At 33.9% G+C, this 27,903-nt stretch overlaps 3 protein-coding genes across 3 annotated transcripts; 2 read left to right on the forward strand and 1 right to left on the reverse strand.

Moving 5' to 3' along the window:
• Positions 1–3,325: 3,325 nt before the first annotated feature.
• On the reverse strand, positions 3,326–4,365 carry LOC145592995 (uncharacterized). Its single transcript, XM_081649510.1, has one exon. The coding sequence runs from the start codon at positions 4,027–4,029 to the stop codon at positions 3,508–3,510; it is 522 nt and encodes a 173-aa protein (XP_081505636.1). The 5' UTR covers positions 4,030–4,365; the 3' UTR covers positions 3,326–3,507.
• Positions 4,366–14,025: 9,660 nt separating this feature from the next.
• On the forward strand, positions 14,026–21,158 carry LOC145591402 (uncharacterized). The gene is made up of 7 exons (XM_081647844.1): positions 14,026–14,677; positions 18,375–18,413; positions 18,525–18,595; positions 19,085–19,149; positions 19,297–19,386; positions 19,502–19,594; positions 20,208–21,158. Exons 1-7 carry the CDS (start codon positions 14,238–14,240, stop codon positions 20,637–20,639), a joined length of 1,230 nt encoding a protein of 409 aa, XP_081503970.1. The 5' UTR covers positions 14,026–14,237; the 3' UTR covers positions 20,640–21,158.
• Positions 21,159–24,958: 3,800 nt separating this feature from the next.
• LOC145591741 (uncharacterized) lies at positions 24,959–26,269 on the forward strand. Its single transcript, XM_081648245.1, has one exon. The coding sequence runs from the start codon at positions 24,959–24,961 to the stop codon at positions 26,267–26,269; it is 1,311 nt and encodes a 436-aa protein (XP_081504371.1).
• Positions 26,270–27,903: the final 1,634 nt, after the last annotated feature.

Genomic DNA, 27,903 nt, shown 5'->3' on the forward strand with positions numbered 1-27,903 from the left:
CAAGTTGTAGGTTGATTTTATTTTACTTCGTTTGACTTTGGTTTGACTTTATTTTCGTTGATTTACTTTTAAGTTGACTTGTTTTGAAAGGGTTTGAAATAAGCCTTCCGCTGTGTGTCTTTGATAGTTGCCTTAGCCGTTATCACGGTGGCGGTAATATCTTAGATATTCCTAATTTGAGTTTTTAAATAGAGCAAAACAGGTATTTTAAAAGAAAGGAATTTCTAGGGTGTTACAGCGGTGGTTGTGGATGTGTGGTGCGGTGCGGTGGTAGCGGTTAGGTGGTGGGGCTGGTCGTAGCGGTTAGGTGGTGGTGGCTGGTAGCGGTTAGGTGGTGGGGGCTGGTCGTAGCGGTTAGGTGGTGGGGCTGGTCGTAGCCGATGCGGCGGTGGGGGTTCTGACGATGGCAAGAACCACCGATTGATGGATGGGGATTTTTAAATATTTTTTTTTGTTTTTTTTTTAAATTTACCCAATAATATGGCGACACGTGTGCAAGGTAGGCCCCACTAATGGATTTATGGACGGAATCCGTTAGTTGGAGGTGATTGGTGGTAAAAGCAAACTTTTTATTTTTTATGTGGTGGTAAAGCGAATCATTTTTTTTTTCCTCAAAAAAAAAAAGTGAATCTTTTTTTATGGAGGTGGTAAAATCAATTAAGTGGTTATTTGAAGGTTGTAAAAGTCAAAATTTCCTTTTTTTTTCTCAATTTTCATGACGAAGATTGTCCGGGTAAAGTTTGGGGTCATTTGATTCTTTATGGGATCAAATTAAGCTCAGAATTGGCAAAAAATATAACGTAAATGTCCCGTTTTGTATGTCTAGGTCGTAATTCTTTTGCCGAAAAAATTGCAAAACGGAACATCTTTATTGATGAGAGGAGGGCTATTGAAAATGGGACAGTGGGTGATGGTTGGGTTGTCGGTTGGGGACTAGGTTTTTTGTTTTTAATATTTTTTTAGTTCTTTTTTTCAACTAATCACGTAGTGAAACTTAAACAAAAACAAATATTTAAAAAAAAATCTTGAACAAGTTACCGGTCACATGGGACAATTTTGAGTGAATGACCCCCAAAGTTCAGAGTATTAAAAAGTAATTCATAGTTAAATTATTTTGAGTGAAAGAGCAACAATTGAGAATATTTTTATCAATTTTTCAATAAAAAAAAAAAATCATACAACACACAAGAACAATTGACATGAAATGCAACAATTAAAATTATTTTGAAACGAAAATAACTACTTCCTAAAGTAAATGGTGATGACCATAAATTCACAATTAGCTTAAATTATCTCACTTATAAATTTTTATAAAGCAAATAATTTTTACTAAAATTAAATTGGTTTAGTTGAAATTAAATTAGTGTAATTGAACTAAATTACACTTATGGGTTTAAACTTATAATCACTCTTGTATGGGAGCACCACGTGTCCATATAGGTCCCTAAACTTTGGCCTATAATAATAACATTAGTCACCTCACCCTATAAGACTCCAAACTTTCATTTCTATTTTAATTTATGCCAACTCATCAACTGAAGGTACCTAAACTTTGCAGCTAAAATCATTTAATTTGTTGCCACATGTGCACCAAGGTCCCTAATTAAACTATGCTTAGTCAGCTAATTTGTACCCGAAAAGTGAGTCATTGGTGATTGAGGGACCATTTTGCTTCATTTGAAAGTTGAGGGACTAAAATGCCATAAATATTATAGTTCAAGGACCGTATTTTAGCTTAACTCATGAAAGTTGTGAGCTAACTATACTTGTATTTTTGCCCCATATTTAGTAAACACAAATACACAATTTAGTCATTTGATCAAATACACTATCATAGGAAATACTTTTAATTTACTCATTAACCCGTTCAAAAATAATTAATAATGCATTATTGCTTATGAATTTATGATTACACGTTACTCTACATTTTATTATACATATATGCATGTGGCCAACTGGCCATGTGAGACTAGTACGATGTAGGTGTTAGACACAATTTTGACTATTAATATCTTTATATTTGTATTATACATGTATACATAAAATTTAATAATGTGAAAATATAGACATAGTGACTAATCCAACAAAAGTATAACAAAAGTTTACATGATAACCTTTAGTTTTTATACATTAGTGAAAATATAAAACTCCTTTCATTTCATATTGTTCTTCAATTTTAGCTTACTTGTAAATTTTTTGTGAGATAAAACTAGTCAAAGTAGGAAGGACAATATGAAACAGAGGAAATAAGATACTCCATCTTTTACCATTCATATACGAAGCATTAACTTTGATAATGGTTTTTCTAACTATAGTAATATAGTATACGTACTAAATAAATAAATAAATATATATTTTTTTTACAATGCAAAAAAAATTAATATAAAGTCATCAATTTATTTATAACTAGTTTTGTGTCCCGTACGATGCCCAGGTTGTTCATTGAATTTTAAGATAAATTTTCAATCTAAATGTCATATTTTAAAATGTATCATTGATATAAAATTAGTTAGGAATTGATGTGCTTTTGTAATAACTTAAATTATGTAGTAAGCATGTAATGACTAATAATAAAATTGGTTAAAATGTTCGATTAAATACATAAAAAAAATAGCAAATTAAGCATGAAATGTTAGAAATATCTAAAAATTAGCAAAAAAATAAATTAAATATAAAAAATTTAAAGCATGTTGGGTTGACCCGAACCCACAACCTTGGGCTAAGGTTAAATATTTCTTGAAACGTAACCTGAAATGACTCTATCCAAAATAACTCATGACCCGACCCGATTGACAGGTCTACACACAGTATTAAAATTATACTCCGTATTAGATAGTGAAGTATACTATTTAATCGATTAGAACATATTATAAATGGATGATGTACATTTTGAACTACTTTCTTCGCTTCAAAAAATATTATGATATAAAAAAAATTAAATGATGATTATTTAGAGTTATAATCTAATAATTTTTTGAATAAAATTATAATTCAATTTGTATATATGAAATATTCGTATTTTATTGAAAATAAAACTCTAAACTAACAATTTTATCCAAAAATTCTACCCAAATTTGATTGAAAATAAAATTCTAAACTAATTTTTTTATCCAACAAAGTCTATATAAATCTAATCAACGTGGCGCGACACTGGCAAAAAGTTAAAATGCTAAGTGTCGTTGTCTCGTGATTTGGCTAAAAATTTATATTTATATATATTAGTTATATGATATGATTATGGTCAAAATAGTGCTTACTTGGCAAGTGTGTTAAAGTTCATTGTATCACCTATATATTATGGAGTACATAAGTTATCAAAAAATTAAATTGATGCGTTTAATTACTTGAAAAATAGTTACATAAAACATGCATTTATTTCGAAATAGGGGGAATACTATACAACTAAATAAAGTAAGAGTACAACACACAATATCTCATCACATATAATTTCAACAATCTAACTTACAAAGTTACAATAACAACTTCAATCATGCATGTATTCATGGATTACACTCTCAATTTGTCCTGCATATCCTTAGTAATGGCAGGTATACAACTCGAGCTTCGAGCGAGGCCACCCTTCCTAGGAGGAACACCACCCTTAGCAGCCCTATCACTATTACTTTTCTTCAACAACTTCTTCACATCATCAGCTTGGTACAAAGCAGGGTAAGCCCTGCCTAGTCTATTAAACCTTACACAAGCATTCATATGTACTTCTAATGCTTCCTCCCTCGTCTTACCGCCATTTTTCTCCATTTCTTCCTTCACTGCCTCGGCACACAACCCACATATCAACTTCCCTGAGTACTTCTTCCTCATCTCTTCGATGTACTCCCCCGAGCACTCTTCACTCATCCCACAACACTCACATTTTGCTAGCTCGACTTCAGATAATGTAGGGAGGCCGGTTGAAGCAGGATCATCATCATTCCCTTGATCAAGTATATGTTGTAATACACTCGAAATGTCGGATTTTGTTCTATGGAGGTTATCCATTGAAGATGTTGCAAGTTTACTTGGTGCCATTGTATGATTAGTTGTTTTGTGTAAAAATTGATGAAAAACACTAGAAAAAATTGGATATTTGAAGAATGTACAAGAAAATTTTATATGGGGTTAGTAAGGCTTAAGATACTGATGAGCAAATTACGAAAATCACGAGATCGAAACCAACCATCATATAAAAGATGTGGAATTTGGTTAAGTACACAATAGAGAACGATGGAAAGCAACTAAGAAAGTAAAGATTAAACACAAAAGTGTACTTTTTGGCGATTTTAATCACGAGAAATGGCTTAAAAATAAAAAGTTGAGGATAAAAAGACAGGGGAAAAGTTATGTTAAAGTTATTGAAAGCAGAAATTTGGCTTTAATTTGAGTTCACGGTTTGGAGAATGGATGTAGAAGCAAGTAGATGGATTACTTGCATGTTTCTACAGTATCCACATAAAATATATGATAGTGCCTTCATGAAAAAGACAACCAACAAAAATATCAAGATATCTTTTCTTTACTGTTTTTTTTTTTTTTTTTTTTTTTTTTTTGGTGTAAGGAGAGTCGTAATAGGTAGTGATGTTAATAAATTTGATCTAAGGTTTTGAGCGATATCTCTAAACGTTTACCGACTATATAGAAACGATATGTAAATCTGGCATCCACAAATAGTAAATTACTTATGGTTGGATTGAACATTGAGTCGATTGACTCTTGCATAAAATGTACCTCTACAATGCCAACATGTAGGAAAAAAACTTATTGTTTGTGTGGTTCGTTTAAGTAAAAAAAAAAAAAAAAAAATTGATTGCTTACGGTAATTTTACTAAATTGATTTTTCATAAATATTAATTATGAAAACTAAAATATTATGAACGAAATAAAGTGAGTATTGGAGACTGCATATAATAATACAAGTACTCAATATCTTATAATTAAAATGTAGGATATCCAAAGTTATATTATATGAATAGAAACAAACTAACAGTACAATTGTGTTGAAATTATATACTTCCTCCATTTTTTTAATATTGCACCACTTGGCTTTTAAGGAAGTTTCACATATATTGCACCATATCCATTTTAGGAAAAGAAATTTTTGTGTTCACACTATAAATACCTTATATACCCTTGCTTTTCAACCCTTACTTTTCATTTTGTGTATACAATCACATGGGCAATTTGGTATTTCTACCTTTCTCTCTCATTCTTTTTTCCATTACCAAAAAATTTGTATCAAACCCTTATGGTGCAATAATAAAAGAACGGAGGAAGTATACTACATTGGTAATTTATATATATATAAAAAAAATAAAAAAAAAGTTAGTCATAATCTAGCTAGAATTTGTTATATACACTCGGATATACCGTACACCCAACTAACAAAAAGTTTAGTTTTTGCTCTTCATTTGATAATAAAATGAAAAACAATCATCAAAATAAAACACAGATAATCAAGGGTGTACTGATAAAAGAAAATATAGAGACTTAAATCACTTGTTAAAGAGGCTAGTAATTCAACGTTATTGATATATGATTTTAAAGTGAAATCTCTTTTGGCTTTGCAAAGTACAGTTCTTTAACATAATTTCGCTCATATATCTATCATAATCGAATAGTCACTTTACCTTTTGATATCAAAGTGATTTCTACATAATTAAACAAGGCCTATGTATTTTCATTCAGATAATAATTTGTCAGATTTCCATCTTTTTTGTAAAAAGTTATCCACTTCTAATACATTAATGAAGGTTTTATGTAACCAAAATCTTTAACCTAAATTACTGCTTCATCTTCATATAATTATAGCTAAATTATCAAATATGCATAGGTTAATTGAACTCTTAATTATTGTCTCCTAAATGGATGTAATTATCTCTTAATCAAGACATTCAAAGGTATTCCGTTTTGATTAATATTAAATTATGTATGATTGTTTAGTAAAGCTTAAAGCTTACATAATAACAATGCGATAGCTTAGTTTCACTATCCCTTGTGTTGTAGGCAAATGTCACATGATTTGTTTTATGTTCTAACTTTAAGGCACTTTTTATGATCTTGTACTTGTGCCAAAAAATAATAATAATTATTGAAATTTTATTTTTTTTAAAAAAAATAAACTAGACTCCATTCATTGTTGGAGCAAAGAATTTACGAAATCAAATCGATATCTTGCTGAATCTTAGGGTACTTATCACGTAAACAAATCTATTGCCTATATAAAGTAGAAACCTAGGCTTTGATTGTTAGTTGTTACCCTCGATTTTAGGGTAGGTTTATTACGTTAACAAAAGGGTTATGTATTTTTGTCCACATATGATAATATGATACAAAGCTATACAAGTACGTTAAAATGGAGGAGTTATATGAATTTTGATTTTATGTACTATCGTATGTTCGTACTCTTGATTAGAACTATATCATCGATCAGCAAGCTAATTAACTTGCTAAGAGCCTAAGTGTTAAGGTGTTCATCATATAGTCGATTATAAAGCTACACTCTTTCTCTTCTTCATTCGTATATGTTGTAACAATTTTATTGTATTTGGGTGGTGTTGCACTTGGTTCACCCTTTGGGCTAATCTGGATTTAGGGATGAGTTTTGGGTAGTTAGGTTCCAGTTCCAATCCCCTCCCAATTATTGTTACGGGGAATTGAACACAGGTGCTTTCAACCAAATGCAATCTCAATCACCACTTCACTAACAACCAATTGGTATGTAAGCACACGTAAAAAAGAGAGTTTAAGAGGTTGTAAAATTACATCATATGTACTCTGTAAAAGGAAACGTAACAATGATTTTTTAGTTTTTTTTTTTAAAAAAATGGTAAAGAGAACCCTGACCACATCTCAATCAACCATTACGATTCACGATTTTTCAATCTAATAATTTATAACGGAGTAGTTGGAAACCTGGAATGCATTATAAGAAAAATGTACTTACAAAGTTACAAGTTACTGTGTAGTGATACAGAATTTGGTAATTACAACTTTATTCCCATAAAGTTTGGCTATGGCCCATAAGGCCACTTCACCGGGCCACAACTCTAAAAAAAGGGCCATTGATCCGGGAATGGGCCCAGTGGCCCAAAATAAAGGCATGCAAACTTTTGTAAACGTTAAAAATTGAGGGTTTACCTAATTTTGGCCCACTTATAATTTGGTATGTCATGGAATATTAAGTTTTGGTGTATGAAACTTGACCTAGTTTCTGTTGCTTTAACATTTGTTCAGGCCCAAAACAATGAAGCAAATGTGACATGTTTCAATCTATCTCCATTCTCTAAGTTTAGTAAAAAAAAAGGAAAAAAAAAATTAAGGTCACAAAGTAACAATAAACAAATGATGCAATAATGTTTGATCAATGTTCTTTCAACAAATTAAACACCACATTCACATTCTCCACCATTATAAAAGTGAGAAATAGCTCAAGTAATTAGACTTCCCCTCACGGTTTTCAGGTAATCTTGTTTCTGAGATCAATTCTCATCACTCGCTCTTGTGGTTCTCTTAACACCAAAAAAAAAAAAACATTCTCCACCATTATCTAAAATTTAATTTATCTTGTAGTTATAATTATGTCAATCAAGAAAAGGGCAGATATATATGCCATTGCAAAGATTATTGTGTGAATAATCCTTTCATGTATTATAGATAGCAAGCTAATGACCTCGAAGATGATATATTCAGATTAATCATTTTCAATACTCTGCATATAAAATTTTCAATATATCTTATTAACATTAAATTTCCAAATATAAAAAATATTTGTTTGAACTAGAAGCAAAGATTCAAAAATTAATGTGTCTTCAATTTATTTTACAAGACAAGTTGGTTTTTTTTTTTTTTTTTTTTTTTTTTTTTTCCCTTGTCCTCTTAAAAAAAATGAGCCTAGTAAGTCAATTATGACACTTTCTTGAAACTCATCTAAATAATTAGACAATCTATTGAGTAAAATGCATCATCACGTATCAATAAATCCATATACACAATTATACTTCTCTTGTCTTAGATATTCTAAATCAAGTTGTTACATCGGATAGGTACAAAAAGAAAACGATGGTACAAATTAAAGTCAAAAAATGTATCCTGGCCATGAAAATTGCATGGTTAGAATTGTTATTTGTAAGCCTTATTATAAGTTTGACATATAGTGGCTAGACGTGACTTCTTGTTTGTGTGGACAGCCAGAAACTTTAAAGGCCACACCATATATGACTTTACAAGTTACAAGCACTTGAAAGCTGATTTATAGTCGTGTACGTGACCATTCGTTCATTTGAGATTCTCACTTACAAATGAACCGATGATAAGTTGATAACTTTTATTGACAAAATTGTTATTTTTTATATTGGTCATTGGAACGTAATTGGAGTGTCGAACTTGGTGTACAAAACTAGAAGTCCCGAACATTCGATTATATAGTCAAAATTGTGAATTTAGAATGATAGGCTTTTTTCCTTAACCTTGAAACCATCACAAGTACTGACGTACTATATGATATGTTGTTGCTATTAAGGATCTATTCTCTTCCGCTTAATTTCAGTTTACTTTCTAATTTTCTTCTCTAATAAACAATTCAGTTCAGTTCAGCTCGGTTCAGTTCAGCTCACTTCAATTCAGTTCAGTTCAGCTCGGTTCAGTTCAGCTCACTTCAGTTCAGCTCAGCTCATTTCAATAAATCAAAACAGGCCCTAAGTATCCTGTATTATTAGAATCTTTTCCAAAAATTCGACACGCTTGGATTTTTGCTAAATTATACAATGCATAACGATTTTTGGTTAAGAAATGTATATAGTATGGAGGGGAGGGGAAGAAATGGGCTTCCATGTCCCTCCAGATCTTACCAATCTATCTTAAGATTTTAGGAAAGGAAAAGAAATTGCATTCTTCTATTTTCTTCATTTATTTTCTACTCAAGTGCATGGAAAATGGTCTATCAATCTTTCATTATTCATCCCATTATCTTCTCTAAAAAAATCTTCTCTTATCATTTCACATTCATCCTGGTTAAGATATTATACTTCGTAATATAATTGAAATTAGAATCTCAAATAACTCAACCAAACCTCAAGTTTAACAAGGTCTAGTTGAGCTCATCTATTGAATGACTAATGTTAATTGAAGTTTAACACACATTGTTTTTACATCAATTGTCAAATCAAAGTAATCTGATCAATTTTACCTATCCCAATTTAGTCCCTATTACCATTGTACTCCGTAACAATTATGTTTGAAGCCCCTACCCTTAAAGATGGGCACGGGCCGTGCCGGCACGCGGGCGGCATGGGCCCGGCACCATTCCGGCACGGCACGGCGGCCCACCTGTGGGCCGTGGGCCGTGCCGTGAACAAAAATCTGGGAATCGGCACGGGCACGGCACGAGGCACGGCGGGCGGCACGGTGGCCGGCCCGTGGGTCAGCACGCCGGCACGGCACGTGGCACGGTCCAGCACGACACTCATAATTTTTTTTTATTATATGTATTGTTGTTTTTTTTGCTAAATTAATAGAATTATTTATATAAACTTAAACATAATTAGATAAATAATTTATATAACCTTAATTAAAATAAAGTTGTTCAAAACAAAATATATTAACATTAACATAAACATAAATTAATAACATTATTTATATAAAATTAAGTTGTACTAATATATATATATATATATATATATATATATATATATATATATATATATATATATATATATATATATATTTCGTTTTTAATTTACATTTTTTTAAAAAAAAAATAAAAAAAAGTGGCACGGTTTGGCCCACGGCCCGGCACGGCACGGCCCGCCAGGCACGTGGGCCGTGTCGTGCCGTGGGCTGGGGTGTGCCAAATTTAGGCACGGCACGGCCCGTTGCCCATCTTTACGGCTACCCTAGAGTTGAGCATGGGAGTGGCCGAGTGGCTGTCCAAGATATATGTCTTGCCAACAAGTCATGCGCATATTGGTATGGGTCAAGAAAAATTATGTTATACCAATCTTTTATATCCAAACTTTGTGTATGGCTCCGTCTGCATTATATCGAGCTAGCTTGCCATTTACAAAGTAATAGATTTATCTATTACATCTATATCTATATCTATATCTATACTTAGTTAGTATTTAAAAACACAAACCACAAATTTTTCATATGACACATGGCATCACAATTCAGAAGTCACTCATCAACCCCATATGCCACATGTCAACTCCCTTAATTATGTATGTTTAAGTCTTTATGCATTCTACAATTTGCAAATCCATATGCCACATGTCAACTCCCTTAATTATGTATGTTTAAGTCTTTATGCATTCTACAATTTGCAAATTCAAGTAAGAAAATGAAGTGTTTCATTTCCACCATCATAAAATAATGTTCAATTTTTTTTTTTTTTTTTTTTTGAAATCAAATAATGTTCAATTAATTAGTACACATTACATAAACACATGAATTATTATAAAAATTGTCTTTTCATCTCCTAGACTTTAAATATAATTTAAACTAATATGTCATTTCATATCCCACATTCTTCATGTATATATATCTAACTCAATTCTTTCATGTTCTTTCACAGTTCTACCCTCACTCTTTTTTTTTTTTTTTTCTTTTAAGTTTTTGAAAAGAAACAATTACTTTGTATAAAAGCATACCTACATATGAATATAATTATCCCAGGTAATAACCCGTGCATTGAACGGGCCAAAAGGCTAGTTATAGTAAATTGGTCATACAGGACATGTGACGAGCTTGTATTGAGTCGAGTCAATTTGTATTGTACCGATTTGGCTTGACTAATCTCCAACTCTATCCCATTCCTTCTCCCTTCCATTAGGCTAAGGAGAAATCTTCCCACGCTTTCACACTTATTCTCAAAACCAGCAGTCCAAATCTAGCTTCAACTCTTAAAGTAAAACACAAACTTCTCCCTAGAAGGTCAAAATTGCACAATGTTTATTTGGTGCATTATTCATAGTTGATAAAAATACCTCATCGACCCTGCCTAATAGTACGAGTAGAATAAATCTAAGTCAAGGTCTAGATGACGTTGACCTACGTAAATAAACAATGTTGATTAAGATTAAATAGTTAATTAATCAAATAATTAAATAATAGACAATATTGATTAAGATTAAATAGTTACTTAATCAAATAATTAAATAATAGACTAGTACATGTACCTTTCGAATTTGTTGGATATTAGTGGGCATGGGCATCAACTCCTATCACATAGCTATCTAAGATGAATTGTCTGTGGTCACTGCCTTTACACCGCTCTGCTTACTTTGAAAGCTATCACTTGTTTTCATCTTCCTAATCCAAATCTCTTATATAATTTATAATACAATTTTACAAATAATTACCAGAGTAATATATAGATACATATATATATTTTTTAATAAGGTAAATAAAAGCACTTTCACTAGACTTTATATTTTTTTTTTAATCTAATATTTGCTAGTCAGACACTTTAAAAGTAAGAGAAAAGAACAAGGTTTTGGTAAGAATGAAATTCCTACTTTTAAAGTATTTCTAGTGTGAGTTGATCATAATATCTACTCATTGTAAATAATCTATACTCCCTCTGTTTTTAAATACTTGCTCCACTTTTCTTTTTCAGCCGTTTTTAAATATTTGCTCTATTTCCTTATTTGAAAAACTTTTACAATATTTAATTAAATTCTCTCACCTAATGAACCCACCATGATCATATTTTATTAATTTCATATTCTCCCTCCTCCAATTCTCCCCACTAATTTTGCTTTTTACAAATTTTTATTCTTCCACCTACTTCATTACCTCCATATTTTATTATTTTCTCCTAAAATTCCGTATATGTAGAAATGAAGCAAGTATTTAAAACGGAAGGAGTGTCTGTCTAAAATAATGATTGACAATTCTAAGAAATCATGCATGTTGTCTACCCTATCTTCAAATTGTCGTGATCCAAAAAGGACCTGGAATTTGATACTCATACAGCTTGCTACTTACTACTTGTAGCTTTTTTCCAATAGTTCCTTTATCTTGCATTAATAAAATACTCTAAACATTCTTCTAATAATATTAATTGGTACTCTATCCAATCCCTAACCAAAGGGACATAAGAAAAATCTAGTCTGCTACTCTTTATTATCTTAACTTTTTTTATATGTCCTGAACTGAATCTATATGTTATGATCGAATAATTAATAAGTAAATGAAATAAGTTAAATGAAACATAATCTCAAATCATATTATATAATAAGTATACAAAATGTATAATAATTAATGAAGTATGGAGTAATATATGTTACACAGTATAATATTGACTATAAACGAATGTTTTAAGTTTTTCTACAATTACATAAAATATTGACTATCCAATCACGCAATATAGCCTCAAGGCATCAAGCAAACTCCCCTATAATAATACTTAATTGCATCATCTATTCATCTTAGAAGTTAGGAGCTCATGAGCTAGGATGCATGATCGGATAAAATAATACTCCCTTGCTCAAGTGCTAATCATTTGCCCATGATCTTATTATATTACTCATATTAATCCATGAAATTCGGATCAAATTGGTTTTATTATTAATTGAAAAGAGTCTATACTAAGGCAGATACTTGTACTAGCTAGCCATTAATCAATATGCCATTTTTTAATTTTCCACGAACCTAATAATTTGTTGTCGAGTGTTACTTTGTTGACTTGAATTCCTTATTTCACGTCCTAAAGTCAAGTGGAATCTAGTTCAACAACATATTGCCAAATTCCTCCTTTTATCTTTTCCTTTTCTTTTTCTTGTTCTTTTTCTTCTTCTTTTTTTTTTTTTATTTTTTTATTTTTTTTTACAAAGCCAATTTCCTTTTTAAAGAGGATAATTTCAGCATTACATCACCAATTCTACAATTAAAATTATTTTCACTAATTAAAATTTAATTATAATAATTAAATAATTATTTACTAATTAAATTTAAGTTTAACCTGATAAAAAAAAAATATATATATATAATATAATACCAATAAGGTTATAAATCGCTTATGATCTCTGTTTTTTTTTTTTTAAAAAAAATTATTTAGAATCCACTATATAACATGAAGTACGGGGTACGGGGGTACATAAGAATACAACTATACAAGATACACCGGTAATAAAATTCAAAAAAGACAAGATGCAATGAACAATGAATAAAATTTTGAGGAGTAATTTGGTGTTCTACATTAGCTATATAGTCAACCGTTTAATTAGCCCTAAAAGTATGATTATGTTTCTCCTACGATCCAATCTTTGAAGGAGCTTATAAACATCTTTGATTATCTAAGATTCTAAGTCATCCCCTACGAAGACTCCCTGCCAAGTATAATATAGCCGGCGATTAATCACCTTATATGCTACTATTAATAAACACTTAAACCTATATTAGTACAAGATTGCTCATTCTTACTTTATTTTATTTTTATTATTATTATTATTATTATATAAATGTATGATAAAATACTCTTGATTACCATAGATTGCATATTCATGAATCATCATACATTTTTGTACTTTTGTAATCCAACTTTAGCAATAGAATGTGTAAGAGGTGTTAATTTAGGTACTTGAGTTGAATTAGGTTGAATTAAATTTATTTTAAAGTTGAATCATGTTAAATTATTATAGTTTTATGAGTCAAAAACTGAATTGGATTTTTTAAAATCAAACTAGAACGATCAGGTCAGTTTTTGACATTTCTCCTCTATAATCCCCTCTAACAATTTTGACATTTTAAAAAAAAAAATTATAAATATTGTTTTTTAAATGCTTGACTTGCTCATAAATATAAAAATTTACATTTAAATTCAAAAAAATACAGAGTATTTTATTTTGATTCCCAAAATAAATAAATAAAAAAAAAAATCGTAAGAAACTTTCTCACAATCACGCGGTAAAAAGGTTGGAACATTAAACGCCCACCTCCTCTTCTCTCTCTCCTCAGTCTATCTCCATTTTCCAACCAACCAATCCCCAATTTTGATTTTTCTCCCTTCAAATAAATAAATGAACAAAACAAAAAATCCAAATTTCCAATTTATTTCCTTCCATTTTAAAATAAAAATAAATAATATAAAAAATTCCTCTATAAAATTTCCTTTAATTTCTTCAAAAACATTTCTTCCTCCTCTTTCTCTCTCTAACAAACTCTCCACCATCATCTCTCCACCGCCTCAACTCGCCGGAACTTCGCCGCATTTTCTCTCTCCTCCGCCGGAACCACCGTCAATGGCGGCGACGAACGTGGAGGAGCTTACCTCCGGCGCAAGCGGCAGAATCATACCTCTCTTTCACCGAGCTAAATCAATGGCGCTTCTCCTCTTTCCATCCTACAATTTCCTCAAAAAATTCATCATTCTTTTCTACTCTTCCTTCCTTTGTTTCCTCCTCCTTCTTCTGCCGCGTTCTCAACGGTTTTCGGAGTCGGAGTCGGAGTCGGAGCCGCGGCCGGCGGCGAAGTTCCGGCGGAGAAGATTGTTGGAAGAGGAGGAAGATACACGGCGTCGTCGTGCGCTTGCTGAAGCGTTGGAAATGATGCCGGTTAAGATTGATGGAAAGGAGGAGAGAGAAAGTAATGAGGATTGTCGTTGGAGTACTTCGCTTTTCTTTGGTGTTCGACGAAATGCCCTCTTTTGCCGGTCTTGGTTCCCGGTTTCCGATAATCCCAAGTACATTCTCATTTTTAAATTATATATTTGATATTTGATATTTGATTTGATTTCTGTTGATTGGGGATGTAATTTCTTGGAAATGTATAATTTTTTATCTGCATGTTGTTAATTGTTTAATTGAAATTGGATTTCTGGGTAATTCTAGGTTTAATTGTCTGTCATTCTTGATTTTTTAATTATTATTTTTGAAGGGTTTAATTTGTAATATGTTTGGAAGTTACCGGAGTATTTTGTGATTAATTTTGGGTTTTAATTGAATTAACTTAGGGGTTTGGCTTGTGGATTAGCTGAGTTTATGTTGGAGATAAACGAATTTCTGTGCAATTTTGATGGACTTGTGAACATTAATCAGTTTCGAGGCTGAGTTGATTGTTAAGGAGTGATCATATTTTGCTTCCTCTGTAAAGATCTCTGTTTTGGTAATTATATTCGTTTTCCCGATGACGAATGAGCTTATATTCAAGAATGCTGGAGTTAAGAGGTTGAGGATTCGATTCTTCAGTGACCAGAATTTTAGAGTAAGGAAATGAGAAGCAGCTTAAGGGTTGGATGAAACGAGAGATTGCTGGTTTAGCTCAAGTTTGAAGTCTTAAATGTCATCAAATTTATCATTGATTTGGAAAATTTTGGGTTTGAAATTTGAATTTTGGGCTGTTTGGGCAATTTAATACTTGGTGAGGAGGTTGGTTGCCTAAATTATGCGGAGTATCATTTTGAGTGATTGTGTATTTGTGTGTTTGATGATTAGTATACTACTTATAAGGGATCCTTCTGGAGGTTGATTGCTTTGAATATTCATTTCTTGTTTTGTCAAATTTGAGTTTATTATTGGATGTGGCACACTGGCAATTATGTTATTATGTACTAGTCTGGCAATTTGATGTTGATAGTGCAAGTTATTGATTTTTTTAAGTTTTTTTTTTTTCTTTTTTTTTTTTTTTTTTTTTTTGTAAAATTGAACAATCAAAGTCTTGCTCCCCCCAAGTTTTAGCGTCCGTTGGCCATTTCTGGTTCTCTGTTTGTATAATGGCCTGTGTGCTGAACTTTCAGTGCAAATTATGCTTGTCTCACTTGTTGGTCTATGTCGAAATAGCTATTAATTGTTGACCATTCAAATTAATTGAGTGAGGAATGGTGAGAAACTGAGATTGGCATGGGAAATGTCAAATGTGTGTTAAAAGCTCTTTCTGGGAGTAAAATCATAAGCGGTTTGACTGATTGTTCTTCGAGGAAGCAAGAATGAATTTGCATCCTGTGCAAGTCTTTCCTTACCTATTTGAAGACAGTTTTCCTATAGCTATAATTATCCACCTAACATTCCAAACCAGCACTTGATCAACTTGAAACATATGGCTTTTTAAATTGAAATTTTCCTGCTGTAGGACATGACCACCTCACTTGTTGACTATGTCTTCCCTATGTAGCTTACCTAACAGATACTCTCTCTGTTTCTTAAAAATTGCCTGATTTTCCTATTTGGTTTGTCACTTTCAGTTTCCCCTCTGAACTACTTTGTATTTAGTTACATTTTCCCCACTTAACACCTCACAAAAAGATAAAAGACAATCCCACATGCGCAACTTTTCCTAGCTCTTATAAAAGTGAAAAACTTCTTCTAGGAAAAACATTGATGGACTAAGGGATAATTAGCTTTTAGGACTCAGTGCCCCTAGTAGCTGACTTATTTATTCAGCTCTGCTAGATGCCTAACTACTGAACAAGGACCAAAGCGTTTGTGTGTGTGTGTGTGGGGGGGGGGGTGTTCATTGAGGGCTTAAAATCTATGGACCTCATTTAGATCATTGGATGAATGTTGACTTTGGCTGTAAAAAGATATGGAGTAAGAAAGTTAAATGCTTGTGTACTTAAGAGGTGTCTTAGTCAAAATATATCAAGTAGACATCTCTCTCAGAGTCACAGCCATCATCAACATCAAAGAAATTTAGGTCCCTATAGACGAGTTTCAGGGTTATATCAGTAACCATTTACACTGTTTCTTGGAGATTAATGTGAAGCGGTGTGGAGGAGAGTGAAGGTAAAAGACCAGATAGGACTGTTGGTATTTGAGGGACATCTCTTTATCTCATCTTCTAATTGAGTGATGGCCCAATGGTGTCTTTATTAATGGGCGATTTCTTATTTCATCTCAGTCACTTTTTGACGTTCATATGTAATTGGGAATTAGATAGTGCTGTGGCTTAATCATATGCCTTTGTCCATTGTTGAAGGTTAGAGACAGCAAAGGCAGGGGAAAATAAATTGAATAAAGGGAAGAAGATGATAGAGTGAAGAATAGAAAAGATGTGAAATGGCTGTTTTCTATACAAAAACTCCATATTTTAGTATCGTGACATAAATTTTGAGATCCTTGATAAAAGTAAACACCACACTGTAGCTGTTGGTTGTGTAGTTAACTTGTATGTGTTACTTAATAGGAAAGATACATTCTATTAATGTTGGAACACAATAGTGTAAGGACATAGTCAGTTTTGAAAACATACATAATTGAAATTGGATCTTTTATATCCCAGAACTGCATCCAGCCATCCAGTAACTTGTCCTCATAAGGAGACAGTTCTGGCCCTTCTAGTTTACTCAAAGTGTTTTTTTTAAAGTTGTTGCTATTGTATGCCTCTGTTCCAAGATAATATTTCTCTTCATTTATGGTACAGATAATGAAAGTGATTATATGACTGAAAACTTTTCCTTTTCATAGCACCTTTTCATCTGTCAAAACTATGTACTACAATTAACTAATCATTGAAGAGGCATTTTAGGAGAATACATGCACCTTGACTGCCTTGAAAATTTCATTTTTGAACATCTATATTTTATACCGAGTATTATTGAACTTAAGTGTGAATTCTATAGCTGTTTGCCTTTCTAATGCTCTGGTCAACTGGTTTAGAGTGACAGATATAAGGTGTTATCTTGCTGTGTATCATTCTTCGTAGAATTTCTTCTGTGTATTCTTTTAAGAAACAAGAGGTGTAGAGGTGTTATTTAGTGCTTTTCTTTTTTCTGACTATTCCTTTACTCCTTAAGATGGACGTGTTCAGGTAGTTTATGATGTCTTGGTTGCATGTTGAAGTAGGAATGAAAAGTGGTTTGTGTATTATTTTAATGATAAAAAAATCCTTTTTGGAGTTTTATCTTACTTTTTTTTCCCCCCCTGTGTTGGTTTCACAAGCTAACAAATTTGAGCAATTTCTATTTTATACATGGGTCTTTTGTACGCCCACATGAGCTAAAAAATGATTTTGGGGTGCACCGTGTGCATGGTACACCCTGTTGTATAGTAGACATCTTAGCAAATCTAGCCCCATCTTAACACTTATCAAAGGATAAAACATTTCATCCAAAACTAATTCAAACATAATCCCTTATTCTTTTCTAGTGTTGAATGTATATGCATTAGTCTTACTCTAGCAGCAAGTGAAGGGTAATAATGATACCCTCTGAAACTGGTTGTTTTTGTAGGTTAGATAATGACGAGTTCATGCAATAGTAATAAAGGTTCGATTTCAGTAGCAGACTTCAGATTTGTTGTGTCATGTAACTGTTTTTACCCACTCCCCCCCTGGTTTCGCATATATGTGGTATCTGGCACAAAACTACATGCTTTCTGGAATTTTCAGACAAATTGCACCTTAGTTTTTCTATATTATATTTACTAGTTTTTATATGATTTCAGGGGCATTATCATAATCATTCATGGACTTAATGAACACGGGTAATTACTGAGAACCTTCTCAATATTTATTTGTTGCCTGCAATGGTGATCTGAGCAGCTTTTCGTGTCTCTCAAAATAACCTGATTTACTTTTTTTTGGTTTATTTGCAGTGGAAGATATGCTCACTTTGCAAGGCAACTAACCTCTCGCAACTTTGGGGTGTATGCTATGGATTGGATAGGTATTTTTAGTGTTTACTTTAGTTAAACATTGTTTTCACACTAAAAGTGTCAAATATTGAGTTATTACTGTTGTGGTCCTCATTGTCTTATGCTGTGACAGCTCTAAGCTCATTTGTCAGATTATTGCTTGCTAAGCATGTCTTGCATGGAGGCTAAAGAAGGGGATACCAAGAGAATTTTTACATAGGACATATACCTGAGCTACAGTTTAATTATTTATATTTTCTTATGCAATATGTTAGTCTTAAAGGTCTGCTATTAATACCATCACATGTGATTGTGTTGCATCTTGTAAAAGCTAGATAGGTATTATTATGTATGCTGCATTCTGCTTTTGGTATATATTTCAAAAATGCAATCACTTATAAAACATATCTGCATATGCAACAATTTGTAATTAGGGCACTACTTATTTCGTGTTTGAGTATCAGTGGATTTCCCTTTTAGTATGATTAATGTAGTAATCTCATTGTTTTTCTCTCTTGTAGGCCATGGTGGTAGTGATGGGTTGCATGGGTTTGTTCCCTCCCTTGATAATGTTGTTGCTGATACGGTGAGTTGGAACTTTGTTTATTTCATTCTTATCTTGTGATTTTAGGATTTTGAGCATATATGCTTGTAATGTATGAAAATTTTCTTGTAAATAGAAGACCCCCTCTTAGTTAATTCTATGCCTAAAGTTCATTTCTTTTATGAATAGGCCGCTTTCTTGGAGAATGTTAAACTTGAGCATCCTGGGGTACCTTGCTTCCTGTTTGGTCACTCTACTGGAGGTGCGGTGGTTTTAAAGGTTAGCCGTCTCTTTCCTACTGAGTAGTTGATAGTTTGGAGGTTTTTATACACTCTTTGGAATTAGATTTTGGCTGAATTTTTCTTAATAGTGCATATATTCTGCTGTTGTACAGGCAGCTTCATATCCTCACATTGAAAGAATGGTTGAAGGAGTTATATTGACCTCACCTGCTTTGCGTGTGAAGCCAGCACATCCTGTGGTCAAGGTATATTTGTACACTATAGCTTGAAAGTCTTTGTGAGAGCATATTTACCAATTTTATGGCATATCATACACTACCCTTGTTAAAAATTGTCTTAGCATATCATATAACTTATTAAGGGCTGGAAAATTCTCCCCATAAGGCAGCCATCTGAGATGCATAATAGTTTCTGTACTCCCATTGTATGCCTTTTTTACTCCATTACCCATGCCTTGGCATGCAAGATTACTATGCAAGGCCAAGGGAGATAACACATGTGTAAATAAGACATGGGGTAATGAATCAATCTAAATGTTTTGTCTAATTTACTAGCAAAGTAAATGATTATTGGGAGTATTTTGTTAGTTAATGACCAAGTTGCTATAACTATCTGCTTACCCTGGTTGGTTATTTTGCCTCTAGTCTGGCCATAGTATTGGATTTTTGGGTATGATGGGGGCCCTTCTTTGATCTGACAAACCTTACTTGGCTCATGCTCCCCTCACACACACACACACTGACACACATATATATACTCAAAAAGAATTAGGAAAAATTTTTAAAAGAAAATGTCAGGAAGAATATATGGATGCTTATGCTTATGCTTATGCTTATGCTCGTGCTGCTATCTATGCAGGTTGTGGCCCCTTTGTTTTCCTTGGTTGCTCCAAGATTCCAGTTCAAAGGTGCCAATAAGAGAGGCATTCCAGTTTCCAGGGATCCAGCTCAACTAATTGCAAAATACTCTGATCCCCTGGTTTATACAGGTCCCATAAGGGTCCGAACTGGGCATGAGATCTTGCGTATCACTGCTTATCTGACACGCAACTTCAAATCTGTCACTGTACCATTCTTTGTTCTTCATGGAACTGCAGATAGGGTGACTGATCCACTGGCTTCTCAGGATCTCTACGATCAAGCAGCCTCCAACTTCAAAGATATAAAGCTTTATGATGGCTTCTTGCACGATCTCCTCTTCGAACCTGAGCGAGAAGAAATTGCATGGGACATTATCGACTGGATGGAAAAGAGGCTAGACGTGGCTCCAGGACTTTGGGAAATTAGTTGATTGATTAGGTGTTACTCAAAATTCAAAAAAAAAAAGGTTGGTGATTGCTAATCACTGTGAAGTGTTTATAGTACTTCTGTCCTGCATAGATTGTCACGCTGATATCGTAATCTGAACTCAAAACAGTATGTGGCAAGAATGTTTGGACAGAGGTAGTATTTGTTTTGAAAAAAGTGTGGAGTCTGTAAATTGTATAGCATATAGTCAGGCCTTTTTGGTAGATTGGTGTGTCCGATTACAGTTGCAAACTGTTTTCTGGCAAATTTGCCTTCAAAACGTTTGCTGTGATCTGTATATGTATATGTATATGATATGAAACTGTCGTTTTAGTTGTTTTGGGGTGTCCTGTAGCCTACCTGGATTTCGATGAAAGCGGAACGTTTGTACTTTGTACAGGTCTAGGTGTAAACAGTCTTACTCGCAATGTAGAGAGGCTGATTAATCTTAATACATATATCTTTTTGTTAAAAACTCGAAATATTGGGTATTGATATATAGATATGTATAATTTTTTTGGTAGCTAGCTGTATTGTTATTGAAACATAGTCTGAATAAAATGAATGCCATTTACTACACATATGACATATTATCTAAGTTCTGAAATAGTTTATTTCCAAACTAAATAAGTGTAAACAACTACTCCCTCCGTTTTTAAATGCTTGCTCTATTTTTCTTTTCCGGTCAGTTTTAAATAGTTGTTCTATTTTCTTATTTGAAAAGCTTTTACAATATTTAATTAATTTCTCTTACCAAGTGGATCCAACAATATTAATTTCATATTCTCTTTCCTTCAATTCTCTCCACTATTTTTGTTTTTGTTACAATTTTTTATTCTTCAACCAATCCCACTACCTCCATATTTTATTACTTTCTCCAATTTCTCCCAAAACTCCGCGCATGGAGAAATGAAGCAAGTATTTAAAAACGGGGGGAGTAGTTTGCTACTTTGCTGCTTGCGTATAAGAATAATGTTGTTTAATTTAACAAAATGATCCCTAAATCAGGTAATAGAATAAATAGGCATCGCATTGACTAAACTGCAATAGCACCGTCCAAATCTTGCATCAGTTTATCCTCTTTCGTTTTTCTCTTATAAAATGCAATTAACTTCTGTCTTTCCTTTATTTTTATGTTCACCATATTAGTGATATTACCAGCTCATCTTCATTTCTACCCAATTATCCAACCGGTCTCACCAAACACATAATATGCCACATCAGACAATATTACAAATCACCTCTTAATCTTTAAGATACTTTATCATTAGTCGTCCTGACAATATAATTTGAACTAAATACACGATTATTGTATAATATATATGGAGTAGTTAATAATCTTAATACATGACCATCTTTACAAAAAGAAGGCATATTTTAAGAATCTCAACCTGAGGACTGTAGTTAAGCATCTATGTTTATACTCTATATTTCTTTCGGCAGAAGACAGATTCTTTTTATTACGGAGTAATGATTTTTTTGTGAACATTTAGTGCTTTTGTCGTTATAACCATATTTCATTTTGAAGTCGTTTGTTTTCTTCGTTTATTCTAATTCACAAAAAGACAGAATAAGCTTTTTGCAGCATTTTGTCAAATTAATATTACTTTGGTATTATTTTATTAAGTGAATACAGTTATTTGGAATTTGTTCTGTTATTAGATAGTTCTATATTCGATGTCTTTGGATCATGTTCACCGCCCTTGTCTTCTAAGCCAGCAAACGCGTTCTATAAATTCGGTACAACATCATAACTCAATAGATTAAGATAATGATTATTTAAAGTTATTGTGCTAGTATTTTGAAGTATTATTAGTAATGTAATCTATCTATCTTTAAGTACGTGTTTACTACCTATTTGGTAGATGGTAATAATGCTAATTGATGTTGATAATGCAAGCGAATTTTGAGTGTAAATTATTGATGTCAATGTCTTTAATATAATGTTAACTCACAATTTGAGGGGCTAATCTGATTTACTGAGCCAAATTAAAATGAACTGATTGGAGTTAAACTGAACGGAATTGAAATGAATTGTTTATGAGAGAAGGAAATTAGGAGCTGAATTGAACTGAAATTAAGCCGAAGGGAACAGGTCCTGAGTATATATACCTAGTATTTTTTTTAATGGGTATTAATGGATAGTTATAATATAAAGAAAAAACACGGCTACACAAGTTTGGAATGGGTTGCTTTACCATGGACACAATGATAATGTTTTTACTTCTACTTACAAAATCACACTAATATATTCTCATTTTTTTTCCTTCAAACAATTGTTTTAAAAAATCAAAGGTACAATAGTTTATCATGTGGCGGGAATTGAAGAAAAAAAGGAAAGAAATATGGGTATAATTTTTACACTAAGGGCTTGTTTACTTCGGCTTAATTTCAGCCCAATTCAGTTCAGCGCTAATCAGTTCAGTTCAGTTCAGCTCCAATCAGTTCAGTTCAGCTCCTAATTACCTTCTCTCATAAACTATTCATTTCAACTCTATTCAGTTCAGTTCAGCTCCAATCAGTTCAATTTAGTTCAGTTCAGTTCAGTAAATGTGAACAGGCCCTAAGAGTAACTTTTGATAGACTTTATGAGTAACTTTTGATAGTTTAAAGGTAATTTTGTGAGAATAAAAATAATTGGGTAATATAGATAACTTTTGAAAAAGAACATTCCATAAAATTAAGAACTTGATTAAGAAGATTTTCTCTCGCTCTGAAGTTAGGGTTCCCTATTTCGGAGGTCAGAGTCGTTCTCTTGCGTGTTCAAGCGGTCTCTCCATCTCCGGTGGGGGGGTTTCCGTGGTGTTCTACTCATGATGGCAGGAGAAATTCTTGAGAAGTGGTCAAAGTTAAGTATTACAGATGAAGAGAATGAAATTGCAGAATTAGGAGACCCGAATGCTGAAGAACAGAGTAATAAATTAGCCCTATCTTTGGTGGGGAAATTACTGACTATCAGATCGTATAATTTTGATGCGTTACAAAGAACCCTAAAGCAGTCTTGGTCCTTGTCTCGGGATGTATTATTATGTAAAATTGAGAACAATTTGTTTGTGATACAATTCTTCCATTGGCGTGATAAGGAGAAAGTCCTCGATGGTGCTCCATGGAATTTTGACAATCAATTGCTATTACTGAAAGAAATTGATGGGGATGAACAACCGGAGAACATTGACCTTAAACTGTGCCCCTTTTGGATCAGATTATACAACCTCCCGTTTGACAGCAGGTCTGACGATGATGTGAGAAAGATTGCTGAAAAGATTGGGGTTGTATTGGAGGTGGAGAAGGATGAATTGGGGTGGGACAAATCAAGAAGGGCTCTAGTGTTGATTGACACAACGAAGCCTATACGCAGAATTCAGAAAATCCGCAATAAGAAAGGTGTTGTAACTTCGGTGCAATTCAAGTATGAGAGGTTGTCTACTTTCTGTTTCTTGTGTGGTATTCTCGGTCACACAGAAAAGGACTGCCCTAATGTTGATGAAGATGCTGATGTCGAGGAGAAGCAATGGGGGCTGTGGTTGAGAGCGTCGCCTCGAAAGGGGCATGAGAAGTTGAAGGAGGAAGTTGATAACTTGCGAAAGAAATCACAATCTCTTGTCTTCACACATAAACCCGAATTGAAGAAAGGGGTGGGGGATGAAATTGCTGCTCGTAGATTACTCTTCTCACCTCATACAGATAAGGCCTTTGATAAGTCCCCGAAGGAATGAGCGGCCACATTGCAATGTGTCATTGATCCCTTGAGTAACAAATTTGTGCTGCGTACTAGAAGTGTGAGGGAGGATGCAAAGGTTGTGGGGCCATCTGTTGAGAAGAGGGTGGGTGGTCCTATAGAGTTTGAAAGTGGGGTGAGTAATAATGTGAGGGAGGAGCAGGGGAAGGTGGATGATGTCGCGGGTGCTGGGTTGAAGCAGGGGGTGGGGGCAGAGGAGGTGGGAAAGGGGAAAACTCTACTGGGACTGTTATAAAAAATACAAAAAAATGGAAGAAATTGGTGAAAATGGATGAGGGGTATGGGGAAGGGAGTAGGGAGTCTAATTCATATTATGTGAGCAATGAGGGAGCAAAAAATAAGAAGAGGGGGATGGCAGAGGTGAGTGATGAAGGGGACATGGAAAAAAGAAGAAAGTTGGTGCCTTTGAATTACACTGGGGACAGTAACATCCAAGTAGAGGGTAATGGTAATGACCATACCCTCGAAGGCCAATGAAAATATTAAGTTGGAATGTTCAAGGGGTTGGCAACCCTTGGACGGAGAGAACTCTCCGCGACCTATGTTGGAGGGAGAGGCCAAATGTGGTTTTTTTAACGGAAACGATGATTGATAGTGCTGTGTTGGAAATAATTAAGAGAAGGTGTGGATATGAGGATGGTATATGTGTTAGTAGCAATGGGAACTCGGGAGGTATGGGATTTTGGTGGCATGAGGTGAATGTTACTGTTATTTCATATTCGGTGCATCATTTTGCGGCGGATATTTGTGATAGTTTGGGTGTACCAAAATGGAGAGCGATTGGCATTTATGGGTGGCTTGAGACGGAAAATAAACATAAGACATGGGATTTAATGAGAAGGCTAAAAAGTGAGTGCAATCTTCCTTGCGTCATGTTTGGAGATTTCAACGAAATTGTGAGTATGTCGGAAAAGAGTGGTGGGGCTGTGAGGCGTGAGTTTTTGATGGATGCGTTTCGGGAAGCCATTGATGATTGTGGCTTACGTGATTTGGGCTTTACTGGAAGTATATTTACATGGCAAAGGGGGAGGACGGAGGACACTGTCATACGGGAAAGGCTTGATAGGTTTCTTGGTGATGATCCTTGGTGTGAGTTATGGCCGAATTCTAAAGTCCGACATATTGCTCGAATGGACTCTGATCATGCCCCGATCCTTCTTGATACAATTAATTATTATGAACGTGGCAGGAGGAAGAAATTGTATAGGTTCGAAGCAATGTGGCTCTCAAAGCCGGAATGCAATGATATTGTTGGGAAGGCATGGGAGGAGGGGGCTGGTAACGCTCCTCATAATCGGATCGCTCTGTGTTCGAATGCTCTGACAAAATGGGCTGCCAAGTCTTTCGGTGATGTGAAGAAGAAAATCAGAGCTCTTGAATTAGAACTCCAAGAAGCGCAGGGGGGGCATATGGATGCTGCAAGACTGCAACAATGTGAGAAAATTTCAGGGTCTATTAATGAGCTTCGTTGCCAGGAGGAGACTTATTGGTATGCGAGAGCTCGTGCAAATGAATTGAAAGATGGGGATAAAAATACGGCATATTTTCACAGGAAGGCGAGTCAGAGAAGGAAAAAAAACCGAATTGAGGGACTGTTCAATCCGGCTGGGGAGTGGGTCGATGAGGAAAATCAATTGCAAAATGTGGTGGCCGAGTATTTTTCGAACCTATTTAAGTCTGATGATCCTGTTGATTTTGAAGCAGCTTTGGAGGGGATAGATACTAAGGTGACGAGTGAAATGAATCAACAGCTAGCAGAAGAACCGAGCTCTGAGGAGATTAAATTGGCTCTTTTTCAGATGCACCCGAATAAGGCTCCTGGTACAGACGGTATGCATGCTCTATTTTTTCAGAAATTTTGGCATATTGTTGGTTCTGATTTATTGCAATGGTGAAAAATTGGTGGAGGGGTTTGATAGATATTACTGAAATTAATAGGACATGTATTGTTTTGATTCCCAAATGTGGTGAACCTATGTATATGTCGAAGTTCCGCCCAATTAGTTGTTGCAATGTAATATACAAAAGGCGAAATTGGCCTCAACAACACGAACTTTTAACAAGGTGCAAATAGCAGCATGAACTTTGACTAGTAGCTATAACAACACAAACTTTTTCATTAGGTGCACAAAATATCATAAATGAAGCCCGATACCAAAATTTTTACCGAAGACATGGTATCTAACATTTTATTATCATAAAAAATCGTCTGGTATTGCGTGCCTCGATTTGTATGTGGAAAAAAATTATCAAATGAGGTTTTAAAGGTCAATTTAGTCAATTTTGAGATCAAATTTATTAAAAAATTACAAAAACATCGATTTCCGTGCTATAAAAATGTCTCGTTTAGGGTTTTGGGTCAATTTAAACCTTGAGGACTAAATATGATATCAAAATTCGCAAAAAGTTAATAAAATATTAAAGATTCCACGTATTCGATAAAATTTCTGGTCCTAGGTTTCATTTATGATATTTTGTGCACCCAATGAAGAAGTTGGTGCTGTTACGGCAACTAGTCAAAGTTCATGCTGCTACATGCACCTTGTTAAAAGTTCGTGTTGTTGAGGCCAATTTTGCCTATACAAAATAATATCAAAGACTTTGGCAAATAAACTGAAGCCTTTCCTCAATGATATTATTTCTGTAAATCAGAGTGCTTTTATTCCGGGTCGTTTGATTACTGACAATGCACTTATTGCTTTTGAGATTTTTCACTCTATGAAAAGAAGGGGTGAAGGGAGAGATGGTACGGTGGCTCTTAAACTCGATATGAGTAAGGCCTATGATCGTGTTGAATGGTGTTTTTTGGAGAAAGTTATGCATAAGATGGGTTTCTGTCATGATTGGGTTCGCAGGGTGATGGCATGTCTTTCAAGTGTTTCTTTTTCGTTCAAGGTTAATGGGGAAATTTCGGGTTCTGTTGTTCCATCGAGAGGTCTTCGGCAAGGGGATCCAATTTCTCCATATTTATTTCTTCCGTGTGCTGATGCTTTTTCTGGTCTTATTTCGAAAGCAGCCCGGGAGAAGAAGATTAGTGGGGCGAGAGTTTGTCACTCTGCCCCTAGGGTATCTCACCTATTTTTTACCGATGATAGTATTCTTTTTGCTAAAGCTACTCTGCGGGAATGTTCGAAAATAGCTGAAATTATCAGTTCATACGAGAGAGCATCTGGTCAGAAAGTCAATTTGAGTAAGACGGAGGTTGCCTTTAGCAAATATGTCAATGGTGAAAGGAGGAAAGATATCATAGAAACCTTGGGGGTCCGTGAAGTTGAGAGACATGAGAAATACTTGGGTTTGCCGACTATGATTGGTAAATAAAAAAAAGCCATCTTTGCTTGTTTGAAGGAAAGAATATGGAAGAAATTGAACGGATGGAAGGAACGATTACTTTCTAAGCCGGGGAAGGAAGTTTTAATCAAAGCCGTCGCTCAAGCCATTCCAACATATATGATGAGTGTGTTTAAGATTCTTGATGGGTTGATTGATGAGATTCACACTTTATTGTGCCGATTTTGGTGGGGCTCAA

Source organism: Chenopodium album, chromosome 18, assembly GCF_948465745.1.
Source record: "Chenopodium album chromosome 18, dcCheAlbu1.1, whole genome shotgun sequence".
In the NCBI taxonomy this organism is placed as follows: domain Eukaryota; kingdom Viridiplantae; phylum Streptophyta; class Magnoliopsida; order Caryophyllales; family Amaranthaceae; genus Chenopodium; species Chenopodium album.